At 32.7% G+C, this 13,970-nt stretch overlaps 1 protein-coding gene across 1 annotated transcript; it reads right to left on the bottom strand.

Moving 5' to 3' along the window:
* Window positions 1–2,388: 2,388 nt before the first annotated feature.
* Window positions 2,389–6,533, bottom strand: LOC139514998 (uncharacterized). Its single transcript, XM_071304559.1, has 4 exons — window positions 6,401–6,533; window positions 5,208–5,252; window positions 4,369–4,578; window positions 2,389–2,900 (listed from the first exon to the last, which is right to left on the bottom strand). The coding sequence occupies exons 1-4, from the start codon at window positions 6,444–6,446 to the stop codon at window positions 2,455–2,457; spliced, it is 747 nt and encodes a 248-aa protein (XP_071160660.1). The 5' UTR covers window positions 6,447–6,533; the 3' UTR covers window positions 2,389–2,454.
* Window positions 6,534–13,970: the final 7,437 nt, after the last annotated feature.

Below are 13,970 nucleotides of genomic sequence, written 5' to 3'. Positions count from 1 at the left end.
ATTCAGTGGTTGTCCTTTGTTTCTGTGTCACATTTTTTATTTCGTTCATTCGTTTGTACATAAATAAGGCCGTTGTTATTTTAGCAGACTATGCTGTATGTTTTTCTTTTTTACTTATGATATTTGTCTATAGAGTTTCTACAAGCGGTTTTGAACAGAAACACAGAAAAGAACTATATGATAACAACTGCCATTTTCCTGACTTGGTACAGGACATTTTAAGAACAAAATAGTAGGTTGAAACTGGCTTTGTAGCAAGTTACCTATTTAGGGTTAAAAAATCGCTGTAGAAAGTTTGTATAACTGTTTGAAAATCAAATTATTATAAAAACCATAGAAAACAGATCCAAATTCATCTTTCATTTCGTATTTTGAAGTTTCAAAATAAAGCAATGTCTTATACATGTACTCGTGCAGTTATGTATTATTTATTGATATTGGACAACGATTAGAAAAGACTACAATCAATCGAATGTCGTTTTGAAAAAATACATGAGAGAACATTTGACGTCGATTAGAGGATAAATTTATTGGACGTCGATTTAAGAATGTGACGTCAGATTTAGACGTCCTTTTGAGGAACCGACGTCGATTAGAGACCGGACGTCGATCTGAGTGTAACAACTATATATATACCACTTATTAATGTGCTTTATCTTACGTAATATTTATATATCATTTTCTAAATAGTTTTTTTATATCTTGTGTAAAACAAACTAAAAAATTAAAGCAATGTTGACTGCTGTTCCACAATATTTTACATTTTTACCTTTTATATCTATAAGTGGCTTTGAACTAGCTGTCAGTAGTTGCGAGTACTTTCAGATCAGTCTTTATTGTATTTTTGTTGTTGGGATATACAAGTACCCTGCCACGACCACTCTGTGTTTCTATAAGATGTATTTCTATTTGTATCCTTATGATGCGTTAGTCTTTTTCAACTGATTTTTATAGTCCGTTCTTTTGTTCTACTGTCACACCACTATTCATGGTTAAGGGGGGTTTGGATCCCGTTAACATACCCCCTTTTCTATATGTATATTCCTGTCCCAAGTAAGGAGCCTGTTGTTTAGTGGTTGTTGTTTGTTGCTGTGCTACATATTTAGTTTTCTTTCATTTTTCGTACATGAATTAGACCGGTAGTTTTTTCGTTTTAATTATTTTACATTTGTCATTTCGGGGATTTTTTTATAGCTGTTTATGTGGTATGGGCTTTGCTGATAGTTGAAGACCGCATGGTAATCTATAGTTGTACATTTCTGTGTCATTTGGTCTTTTGTGGATAGTTGTCTCATTGGCAATCATATTACATATTCTTTTGTGATATACGTTGTAACGTGAATACTTCTGTCTGTTTGTATACTCTAATAACGATTATGAATATTAGAAGATGTGTGTGCGTGCCAATGAGACAACTCTCCATCCAAGTCACAATTTGTTCAAGTAAAGCATTATATATAGATCAAAGCACGGACTCGTCAACACGAAGCCTTGGCTCAAACCGAACAACAAGTGGATATGATTAACAAGCATGACATTGAGATCATAGTATTAGATGAAGACACGTGTATTTTTCCGATAACAATTCGTACGTTTGTATTCAACCATCGAATATGATAGCAGACAACTATTTTGATTTATTTCGGTATGTCATGTAAGAAATCATTTAATGTTGACCATACGTTGACTGGGACGGATTAATACTTTTTGAAAGTATTTGTCACATCGGTCATACTTATATTTTTATATTTATCAATCATTAAATAAACTCATCATAGATACCAGGATTAAATTATGCATTTACTTCAGACGCGCGTTTTGTCTAAAAAAGACTCATTAGTGACGCTCGAATCCAAAAAAGTTAAAAAGGCCAAATAAAGTACGGAGTTGAAGAGCATTGAGGATCAAAATTTCTAAAAGTTTTTCCAAATACAGCGAAGGGAATATATATTCCTGAGGTAGAAAAGCCTCCGCATTTGAAAAATTCGAAAGTTTGGTAAAAAGTTAATTTATGAATATGACCATATCAATGATAATGCATTTCAGTACAGAAGTGCTGACTGTTGGCTGGGGATACCCTCGGGTAATCAAAACTCCAGATGTTAGGTGTTAACTGATTGATAACATAGTCTAAGATGCATGTTAACTGATTGATAACTTAGTCTTAGGTGCATGATTTGTTATTAGGTATTAGTGGCTTTGAACTAGTAAGTGTTGCACTATAAGGTAAAATATATGAATTTAATTTAGTTTTGAAAACGTCAAATCAATATTATACAATATATTCATCGGTAACGCACAAAGCCAACTATTTGAACTCAAGTTACGAATCATGTGAAAAATGTAAAGAGATAAGACACAAAATGAAAGTGAAACAAAATCAACATCTTTGTAAACTTTAACATTTGTTTATTTTTATTAAATTCGTGCGTTATAATTTGCTATGTTGATTTTCTATTTCGAATAGCTGGGTTTTGGATGCAGTAGTTGATTATGTATCAATAACATTGCCTCTTCATGTCGTTTATTAATTGCGTCCTTATCACTCATGTGACGGTTATGTTGATCTTCACGTTGACTGGAATGTACCTGGTGTTGCTTCTCTGCAGTTAATAAATGTTGTTTTGCGAGCTCGGTAAGTCTTTTAATCTGTGCATCTGCTGCTGCTTTTAGTTGCTGCAGGTGAGCCGCGGAGGCCTTGTTTATATCATAAATATGTTTATCGGCTTCCTCCTTCACCTTCTCAATGTGACTGTTTGTCGCATCTTCAATGCTGTTGACATGATGTTCGGCCGTCTGTGCAATGGTTTTGATATGTTGTAAAGCAATCTTTTTGTGCTCTTGAACGTGATGATGGAGATGCTTGTTTAGTTTTGCCAATATCTTTATATTATGGTGTACTGGAAAAAGATAATTGCTTTTAAAACTAGTATGCTAAAGTGATTGGTATTAAAAATAAAAAAGTATATTTTACAAAAGTTTATAACAGTGTTTTACAAAACAAATACCAACATACCAGTGAGTTCTTGCATGTCAGTTATATCAGAAACAAGTATGTATGTTTTACATCCGCAAAGTGGAAAGGGATTAATATAAGTTACAAAACGTGTTTCCGAAACCACTATAAATAAATATGTTTAAACTACATCTGTATTTTTCATCGATATTGACATAGATTGATGACATCAAATTAGAATCTTAATTTAAAACTTCGAAATCGGCAATTTCCACATTTCCAAGCAGTAATATATTCACTGTACAAACACATGGTGTTTATATATATTAGCCAACATGGTGTGTCCGTGCCACTTTATACTTTAAGGACATTTTTGAGTGTTGAGCTCGTTACACAAGAAAAGAATTATAAGAATAAACTCATAGGTACAAGGATTAAAATTTGGTATTTGCGCAAGACGACTGATATCAACACTTTAGCAGTTTTACAGTAAAAGCCACAAAATTGGTTGACAGACATGATATGTATGTGACTCAACTTCATAGAGACATGTCTTTGCTGTTTTGCATCTTAATACTGTTATTTTGTAGTCATATATTTCTTATTACAATACATTGTGACTGAATACAGGTAAATCGGTGAACAATCTAGATCACTGACCTCAATTTAAAGTTGAAGACCACAAGCTGAAGTATAATAATCTTAAGGAAAACTAAAACTTGATTTATGCTCGAATACCTGCTGACAATTATTTCTGGTTTCCTTTAATGGTACACTTGGTATTCAATAGAAAGTTAATAAAATTAAAGGTCTAAGTGATAAAATTGACATAATCTCTTCAAAGGTTTCCGGATGCTACAACTAGTTTGTTGACCATTATAGAATATCTGTATCACTCAATGTGTAATTAAATGAGACATACAGCGCAGGATCTCTTACTCTTCCGGAGCACCTACGATCAAACCAGTTTTTGTTGGGGTCTTCAGTGTTTGTGTTGTTCTTTGTAAACTTTATGGTTTTTGATCATTTTTCGTATTTGCCATATCAGAATCAGTTTGTTTCAACTGATGATTTTGCATATCCGTTTGAAAATTTTCTCCTCTTTTAAATCATAATGAATATATAATTATCCGTGAATGTTTTACCTGAGTTGCTCAAATAAAACGCTTTATAACTAACATGTTTTATCAATTAATTCGGACCGAATCCAATCGGTTTTCTTTCAGAAATGTATATCATATTCAAACGCACTTTCTCTTTTTATTAAATCTTACTCATGGTAAAAAAACATCATAGTTGTACATGTATGAACGTTCGTAGCTTATACAAAAAAAAACACTATTATACGTCCAAAGAGTTAACTGCATATTTGCAAAAAAACATGAAAAAGTGTATATTCTTAAGATTTATACCTTGGGCATGACTGTGAACATGTCCGTGAACATGAACATGACTGTGAATAATACTTGGTCGGTGAACATATCCGTGAGCATAAACATGCTTATGTCCATACCCGTATCTATGTCCATAGTACCTATGAATGTATCTGTGTCTACCTCCATAGTGCGTATGACTGTATCTGTATACGTGTCTTCTTCCATACCTTTTCATGTGCCTATAGTCTAACAAATAGAATAATCACAAATGCTACAATATGTTTACAAAGGAGGATATCAGAATCATTTGAATTACATAAATGTTTTTGTTTTTAACTTATTCTGTAAAAGGTGAATCAAAAAGGCGTAAGCACGACTAATAATGATTGTGTGTATCAAGACAAGAGCTGAATGTTTACTTGTTCAGTTGATTAATGACGTTTGAGTTCCTTAGAATTTCTGGACTTCTGCTGTTTGAATTCAACTTGGAGTTCGGTATTTTTGTTGTTTGAATACAGCTGAGATAGTTTATTCTGGTACACTATTTTACAGAGAATATTTATATATTGTTGGCAAAACGAGGGAAATCAAATGTCCTCGAAAATGCAAGGGTTCACTAGTCACGAAAATTGCTACCCTCGAAATAAGATTAATCCCAATAGGTACAAATTGTAAGTGGAAAAACACTGCATATTGACGTAAAATAAAAGTATATAGGAAATTGTTCGAAGTCAATCTCATAATTTGTCATGTGTTTTTTATTTTTCAAAAGAATGGACCATCCACGTCAAACTGACCCTTTTTTATACTTATTTATCTAAAATATATCCTGGCATTAAATTATATCAATTTTTTTCATGACCTTAAATACATACAATGTCTTCCTCCGTATCTTCTACCATATGATTCTGCAACTACCACTAAAGAATAATATAATGCATACATCAATGAAAGGTCAGGAAAATAATAGCACATGGTAAAAATAGCAAAAGTAATGTGTTCTTTTGTTTTATTGCGCTTTAAACGCTTTATAGTTCAGCGATTTAGCTGTTATGATTTTTATTGTTTATCTGTATAGATAGTCAAGCTTTATTTTACATTGACCGCATTTCTGTCCCAAATCATGATTGTTCACCATATTAAAATGTTTTTGTTTTTTGCTTTTGTTTTTCTTCTGTGTAAACGTTGAAATATGTTGTAGTCATAAAGAAACTTATTTTTCATGCAAAGATATTGGTTAAACGCTTCTGACGAATTTAAGGCTTTATACATATTTTTTCTTGTCTTTTTAGTTTTGGCGTTTGAGCGTTCTGATTTATCAACACAAAAAATGTTATCTTCAAACAAGTGGAAACCATAAACCTTTTTAGCGCCGTGTGACATGATAACGAGTGAACGATAAAATTATTTTAAACAATTTATCAACAATATAACATTAGAACATTAACAAGGAGAGCATTACAAATAAAGCAAAAATAGATTTTCTTAAATCAATTTTCTAATAAAACAGCCTCTTTTCAACAATATTCGTCAATTTTAAGTAAGTTCCAAAGCAATTTACACTGATTTATATATGTATATTATTATTAACACAAATATAATAGTTGATAATACGAAATGCGGGTGAAGTTATTTATACAGCTATCCTATCGCACAGAAAACCATGCAATCTTATAGATGTTGATTTTATATTTTGTTTGCAATTTGTTAAATACATCTCGGAAAAGTTCTTATATCAGATTGAATCTTCGGTTGACTCTTCGAAAAGGAGTTTTGAAAAACGATCGCAGATTTCAGGATCAAATATACCATTGTTATAAAAAGGCAAATAAAAAAAACTTAACAAAGTATTTTTCAGTGCAACTAATTACAGAAACACATAGTTATAATCTTCATAATAAAATTCACACTTGGAAATGCTAATTCTGAAATTCAATAAATTCTTTCAATTTAACGTTTATTATAAGATGTACATTTGTTTCATTGTAGTTAATTCATTGCTTTGTAAAGACATGTATGATGTTACCAGTATAATGCAAATGAACAAATAGACGAAATTATATTTTACCTAGTACTGCAAGGATGACGAGAATGGTGAACAATCCACACTTCATGATGTATTGTATCTTCAAAATACAGCTCGTTGATTTGTGATCTAACTAGCTCGATAGTTACTATTATTATAGAGCTGGCTCTTAGAGAATACCAGCTCTGTATGTTATATAATAAATAGTGTATCGCAAGATGTTACCCATCTTTGTATGTAATAGTACACATTTCTGTTTATTCTTTTGAAATTGTCCTTGTTTTCATTGCACATTTCCTGTTATTGTCATGTACAATTTGAAAATAACAACATTTCTCTTCGTGTAATCCATTGCAGACATGATATTTCATCAAAAGGCAATACACTGAGTAAATACACTAGGATAAAAACATCTCCGTTCAAAAAGGAAATGCACTACGAGACTCGTATGTTTTGTTGCTACATTTAATATAGCATTTCATGTATATGAAACAGAAATATCAAAATCAAATGAATCGTTACTTTAGAATTGATTCAAAAATATGTTCCTTTGCATAATCGGCCGCAGTATGATTACAAATTTCAGAATTTGTAAACAAAACAATCATCAAGATAATAGTAAGTCTTATTATGTTTTTTCTATCATTTGGAATAACAATGATCTTTTCTCATTTCATTATCTGAAATTTATACCATTACAAGCAACTCTGCTAAGGGGCCCATACGAATACATCAATACTGTTTGTAAACACTATTGATGAAAGATTCATATACCCCCAAGGGTGACTGGGGTATAGAAATATGGTCACTTGGTCTTCTCCCGACCGGCAGTAAAACGCTTGCTGAAGTTGGGCGTCCGTTTGGCTGTGCGGGATGTATCAAGTTCGCAGTCACGTCCGGTCAGATGGGGGACGTTAAATCCGATGCCTCGTGTAAAGAGAGTGCCAAGCTCTTTGCACGTGAAGAACCCTTGCAACAACTCTTTGAGGGGTCCGTAGGTGGCCTGTTGCAAGGCCAAATTTCTGTCCCGATCCAATATACCCTCATTTTCCAGTGGCAGTCCAAATTTCCCCGACCATCATCCTAGATGGCCTCTATTACAACAACCTACCTATTGTATTTATTGTGAACTTGTTCTCGTCCTGAATATGCATGAAATATTTGCCACTTGACGTTAAGCAACCAACAATCAATCATGAAAGGTTCATAGATGTTTCAGTTCCATGAAGCATACTAGTATATGAAACGTTTTACTTAATTTTCTTTATAAATATATTCCAGTTAACAATTTGCTTTAATTTTCTTTATAAATATGTTACATTAAATAATTTGCTATATTTTTTTCAATAAATGGACTATGTAATGTTAGATAGTTTCATGTGTTACAGTGAAGAGATTTGATGTATGTCGACCCAATCGGTTGTATCATTAAAAAAATCCAATCTGTATGTGCCTGTCCCAAGCCAGAAGCCTTTAATTTAGTTGTTATCTTTTGATGCTGTGCCTGTCCCAAGCCAGCAGCCTTTAATTTAGTTGTTATCTTTTGAGGCTGTGCCTGTCCCAAGCCAGCAGCCTTTAATTTAGTTGTTATCTTTTGATGCTGTGCCTGTCCCAAGCCAGCAGCCTTTAATTTAGTTGTTATCTTTTGATGCTGTGCCTGTCCCAAGCCAGCAGCCTTTAATTTAGTTGTTATCTTTTGATGCTGTGTTAAATATTTGTTTTTCGTTCATTATTTTGAACACAAAAAAGCCGTTAGTCTCCTCAATTGAATTGTTTTACATTTTTCATTGCGGGACGTTTTACAGCAGACTTTGTGGCATGAACTTTGTCGTAGGCCGTAAAGTGACATATAGATGTAACATCCTGTGGCGTTTGGTCTCTTCTGGATAGTTGTCTCATTGGCATGTATTTCGTTTTGTATTCATTTAAAAATCCAAATATTCTTATAAAACAAAAACTTACCATATGATGTATTACAAATGTAACAACAATGAGATATTTGTTAGTAGACAGCTTCATCAGTTTGCCTTCAGTTATTGCAAGCAATTTTTGAGTTGTCTCTGTTGATGTGAAGATATATTTCTGGCTAGAAGCTTTTCCAAAGGGGATTTTACGTCATTTCAAAATGTTTTTGTTATTTAGAGAATTGTGTGTTGTTGAAAAATATTGGACAGTTTTAATTTCTCTGAAAATTAAGCTGCACAAAACCTTATCAAAACAAAAATATTTTATACTTTAATTAGTTTCGATATGACATTAAGATTCTTATTTAAAGAAGGATGGTCTAATTAGTTTTGCTTGATAAAAATGACAAATGACCACATTGTTATTAAATCCTTCGCCTGTATGATTCTATTTGAAGATTTAAATCAAATATATAAAAGGAGAATAAATTATTCAGATGATTACAAAATGTCCGTTTATCTTTTTTTCACTCTGTTTCCACATTTGATGCAGGGCTTTATATGTAATACATTGGATATAAATCTAAAAATAGCTTAGGATACCCATACATTTTTGTGTATTGAAATAGAGGCGAAAGATACCAGAGGGACAGTAAAACTCATATATTGAAAATAAACTGACAACGCATGACTAAAGAAGAAAAAGATCAACAGACAAAAAATATATACATATAAGATTGTTTAAGTATATCGAATAATTTTAGTTTATCAATGATCACGTAAGCCGGCACGGCGGAAGTGAGAAAAGCAATCGCTATTTTACCTTTGATGACGTTGTCGATATCATTGTGCGCACTTAGTTTCTAGCGATAATTTTTCATATTACTCTACTGTGCTGAGAAAGGAAAGTATCAGTCAGTAAGATCATAGGTACATTTCGTAAAATAGCGATAATGAAAGGTGTCCGTCAATGAGACATATAACATCATCATCATCATACTTTATTCCCTGTAAGAGATTGATACATCAAATTTTGAATTCACCAAATTCAAAATGTCACTTAATATTTTGGATTAAGAAGTCTTCACAGTCTACAGCATTTAAGACAAGGAAAATCCTTCGTTAAAAACCTCCAAACGATGCTTTTGTTTTAAAATGTCACATATATCTGCGTGATTGCCGAGCAGAAAGTCTGAAAAGCTCCCGTCCGATTTTGAAACGAGTGTGTACACGAAACTATCACTAATCGATTCTTTCAATCTGTTAGATAGCAATATTCCATCAGTTTGTAGTTCTGTACGCAAACATTTTTTGTGGTCTAGCTACATGTTTTTTACATGTTAGTGGGGAGGTTAATCACTCAAGATTCAAGATTCAAAGTTTTATTTAGAGTCGATATTCAATACATTACATTTACAAAAGCTCTGTTGAGTATTTCAAATCGACTAAATGTATACACATATACAAAAATCATTAAAACAACACAATAATAATATATAGTGCATAATAAGATACTATAGATGACATTTGAAAGTTAAAAGCATAGTAAGCACTTAAAAAAGCTATAGTTAATGATAAGACAGAAAAAATGAAATGGTCACACAAAAAAAGAAAGAAACTCAGGCATAAACATTTTATTCCTGCACTACACTGGTATGAGATGTTATTCTGATCCTATGTCTGAACCAATTTTTAAATTGATCACAAGATGTTTCCATTCGACAATGGTTCGGCAGCTCATTCCAAATTTGTGCAGCATTATAGCGAAACGATTTTCAGCCATACCTAGTAGTTCTAAAGAGTACTGCTGTTTCCTGTGATCAAATCATGAAGGTAGCTCGGACGTTCTCTGTGAATTATTCTAAATGTTTCTATTGCAAATGCTTAGATAGATCCATCACAATTGTAGAAATAAATTTGTTCTTGTCCAGTTTTTTTCTAGTCTTATATTATTTTAATTATTGCAGTTTGGCAACCAAAACCTGACTAAATACCGAAAGAAGAGAATGAAAATGTTTTTTTAAAAATTCCATCTATTGATCATTTGTAGCTCTTTTATATATGTTGGAAATACATTGTTAACAGCCTTGCAGGTCTTTATCTAGAGAGTTATTCTGTTTAAAATTTCAAAGAAGTTCAATCCCGATTTGCATTTTTGCGTTCAAAGCAGGAGACGCTTCTCTGTCAACACATCCTGACTGTCTCTCTTCTTCAGGACAGAATACCCTGATTTTACATTCAGTTTCAACTCCTTACTCGATTTATGAGATTTGATGACAACTTTTGTTACCTCAATACTTCTTTTGTGCGATAATTTTGAAGGATCCTATCACCTCTCTGTTTTCAACATGCATTACAAAGGTTTTGGTATCATATGAAAACTGTTATTATTTAAATATTCATTTTACATAGCATATCTTTATGTTTTAAAAATTATTAAATTGTCTCATATTTCTTAAAAGCTAAAATTTAATTTGGCTTTAAAGATTTTTCATATTGTATATGATGATGTATATTAGACTGTGGAACTATTACAATGAACTATGGAGTTCCTCACTTACTAACTTACTTTCTATTTTTGTTAATGGAATGTGATCATAACAGGATTAACATAATATATATGTGTAAGAAAAGTTCCAATAGTTATCAAAAGTACCAGGATTATAATTTAATACGCCGGGACGCGTGTTTCGTCTACATAAGACTCATCAGTGACGCTCTGATCAAAATAGTTAAAAAGCCAAATTTAAATAAGTACAATGTTGAAGAGCATTGAGGACCCAAAATTTTAAAAGGTTCTGCCAAATACGGCTAAGGTAATATATTCCTTGGATAAGAAAATCCATAGTTTCTCGAAAAAATGAAAGTGTTGTAACAGGAAATTTATAAAATGACCATAAAATTGATATTCATGTAAACACCGAAGTGATGACTACTTGGCTGGTGGTCTCTTAAAGCTAAAATACGAAATAGTTCATATAAATTTTTGTACGTATATTTCTTTCTTTCTGTTGGTTTCATTGGTTCAAATTTGAGTATCATAAAAGTCTTATTTTTCTCACATAATGGTTTTTTTTTTTTAAATGAGTGGTTTATTTATTAATTTACAAGCGTACATTTTACATAAATAAATTGAATGAAAACTACGGTTCCTTATTTGTGCATTGTGATTTAAAATTTGTGTGTATCATTACTTTCATTTGTTTCTCTGTCTTGTATTGTTCTGGTCGTACTATTGCAAATATTAAATTTCATGACTGTATCATGTGTTTACTATAGAACTATCACATGGCTAGGTTTGAAATAAATGGTAAACCCTAGTTTTAGTGCTTACCGTTTTAATTTATTGACATAACTGCATGACTCGATTCTCAATTGATAGTGGTAAGATAATCTTTGCAAAGAATCCTGTTAAACTTTTTGTGAAAGACGGTTTTAATTTTGCAGTTTTGCGAGAGTTTATGTTCTATTTTGAAGGCAATTGTAGTGACCTGTACAAGTACCGTTCCATTGAGTTTTGTTATATGTCTTGTGTTTCCGTATCTGACCTAGGTTTGTGTAGTGCATCATGACATAAGACATTGTTACGTGTACCATGATGAACTTTCGTGCATGACTGCTGTGTATATTTTTGACATGGAACTATTGACCAGAATATGACTTTTTGACTCTTGGCCTATGCACGTTTGATGTGTCATCGGGATACAGTGTGTATATTATCTTGACCTCAAAATATAATTTTCAATTGACCTTGCTTTTGAATATGTGGCATGTAGATGTATTGTCATAAGATGGTGAGTCTAGTGGCAATAGAAACGTCATGTGAGCTTGACCTATTGCCACAATGTACAACTTGTATATTTTGTTTGAATTAAATGAGGAATTGTCTGATTGGCACTTATATCACATCTTATTATATCTATTTTAGATATAAAGATATATTTGTTAGTTTTGTGTAGCACGACTATCCTTTCCTCAAAATCTGCTTTGTGTTTTTTTGATAAGGAACTCTTGACCAGACTATGACTTTTTGACTCTTGACCTCTGCATATTGGGTGTGTCTCTTGGCATGATTACCTTGACGACAAGTCATGAGTCTCTGTTTTTCGTTGATCTTGTATGTTTTTAATTGTAAGTTCAGTTTTATGTTTTGGAGTTTGAACTAGTACACACTTTGTTTATGGACCATCTGAAGCCCGCCTCCGGTCGAGAAATTTTCACGCTTTGTCGAAGACCCATTAGGGGCCTTCGACTGCTTTCTGCTCTTTTGTCATGTTACTGTCTCTTTTACATATTCCACATATTCATTCTCAATTTTTAAGAATGTTAGGTTCAAATGAAAACTAAATCATTTAATTTCCGTGAAAAATTTGAGTGGGTCTCATTGGGGTCTAAGCGTGACGCGGGATTGCTGACTTTTTGTACGCGTTACAAGTGAAAGTCAAATTATTGTGCCGTGAAAACGGGAATTGAAGTCTTGCAGGACACGGTAATTTACAAAAAATATGAATTGCTTACGTACATAGTGTAAGCGGGATACGGGAATCTGACAAAACAGTAAGCGGGATCCGGGATCAGAACCCCAAACAAGACCCCCATTAGAGAGAACATGTACTGCTTTAGTACAGTTGTGATAGGTAATGCAAAATGTTTTAATCATGTTACCTTATAATTTCATTTCATTTCATGGACATGCAGATATAGATAGTCTGTTTTTACATCTTAAAAATTCACACAGAAGGTATACACATATCAATAAACTGAACTCGATGCAAAGAACCTTTAAAGTACACTCAAAAAGAGAGCTCAATCTAGTGAAACACTTTGTTATGGTGGTCACATGTAACTTGAAATATCGTTGTCTGTTATCAAACTGCACCGAGATCCTGAAAAATATACAAGTTAATTCTAGAAGTAGAATTCAATGGAAGTAAAGAAACTGCTTACTTAAATAAATGTAAAATATGTCAATGTGCCACAGATGCCCCTGCTTGTGAAAAAAAACAACATCAGTAAACTTCCACATATAGATGTAGGATTCACGCTATTTTGACCCTTTTGTGACCCTAAGCATTATGTATATGTTTCAAAATATTTGGTTAAGGCAAACTGAAGTTGAAGAACGGTAACAACATATTTAACATTTTCCTATCTTAAGGCTCCGTGTTGTCATTTGTATCATTGCTACTCATACCACATCTTCTTACATATAAAGACTCATGAACAGTAAAAGTGACGCCACCCAATATCGAACTTCATAGATCTGTGTTGTAGGGTAATAAGCATTGCGTGTTAGATTTATAACGTTTGGTTGAGTAAAACTTATTTAAGAGAACGGAAACGAAAAATTCAGCATTTTCTATGTTTTTATAGGGACACGAATTCTCATAAACGGTAAAAGTGACGCTACCAAATTTCAAATTTTATTTTGTGTTGTGTGGAAATAAGCATTGTCCCAGGTTAGGGGGATGGTGGGGATCCCGCCTTATTCGGTATGTATTTGCCTGTCGCATGTCAGGAACCTGTAATTCGGTGTTTGTCGTTTGTCTATGTGTTACATATTTGTTTTTCGTTCATTTTTTTTTCATAATTTTGTCCGTTTCTATTCTCGTTTGAATTGTTTTACATTGTCATTTCGGTGCCTTGTATAGGTGACTATGAGGTATGACCTTTGTTCATTGTTGAAGACCGTATTGTGACCTATAGTT

Source organism: Mytilus edulis, chromosome 3 (genome assembly GCF_963676685.1).
Source record: "Mytilus edulis chromosome 3, xbMytEdul2.2, whole genome shotgun sequence".
NCBI classification, from domain to species: domain Eukaryota; kingdom Metazoa; phylum Mollusca; class Bivalvia; order Mytilida; family Mytilidae; genus Mytilus; species Mytilus edulis.
The sequence above is the reverse complement of the archived record's forward strand: the minus strand, read 5'-3'. Positions and strand labels throughout refer to the sequence as shown.

What these genes read in the sequence shown, in the direction of transcription:
- LOC139514998 (XM_071304559.1), bottom strand. Translation starts at nt 6,446, where the DNA reads ATGAAGTGTGGATTGTTCACCATTCTCGTCATCCTTGCAGTACTAG. An exon ending in CGTCATCCTTGCAGTACTAG is followed by an intron (nt 5,253 to 6,400) that starts GTAAAATATAAT and finishes ATTATTCTTTAG; the next exon opens with TGGTAGTTGCAGAATCATAT. An exon ending in AAGATACGGAGGAAGACATT is followed by an intron (nt 4,579 to 5,207) that starts GTATGTATTTAA and finishes TCTATTTGTTAG; the next exon opens with ACTATAGGCACATGAAAAGG.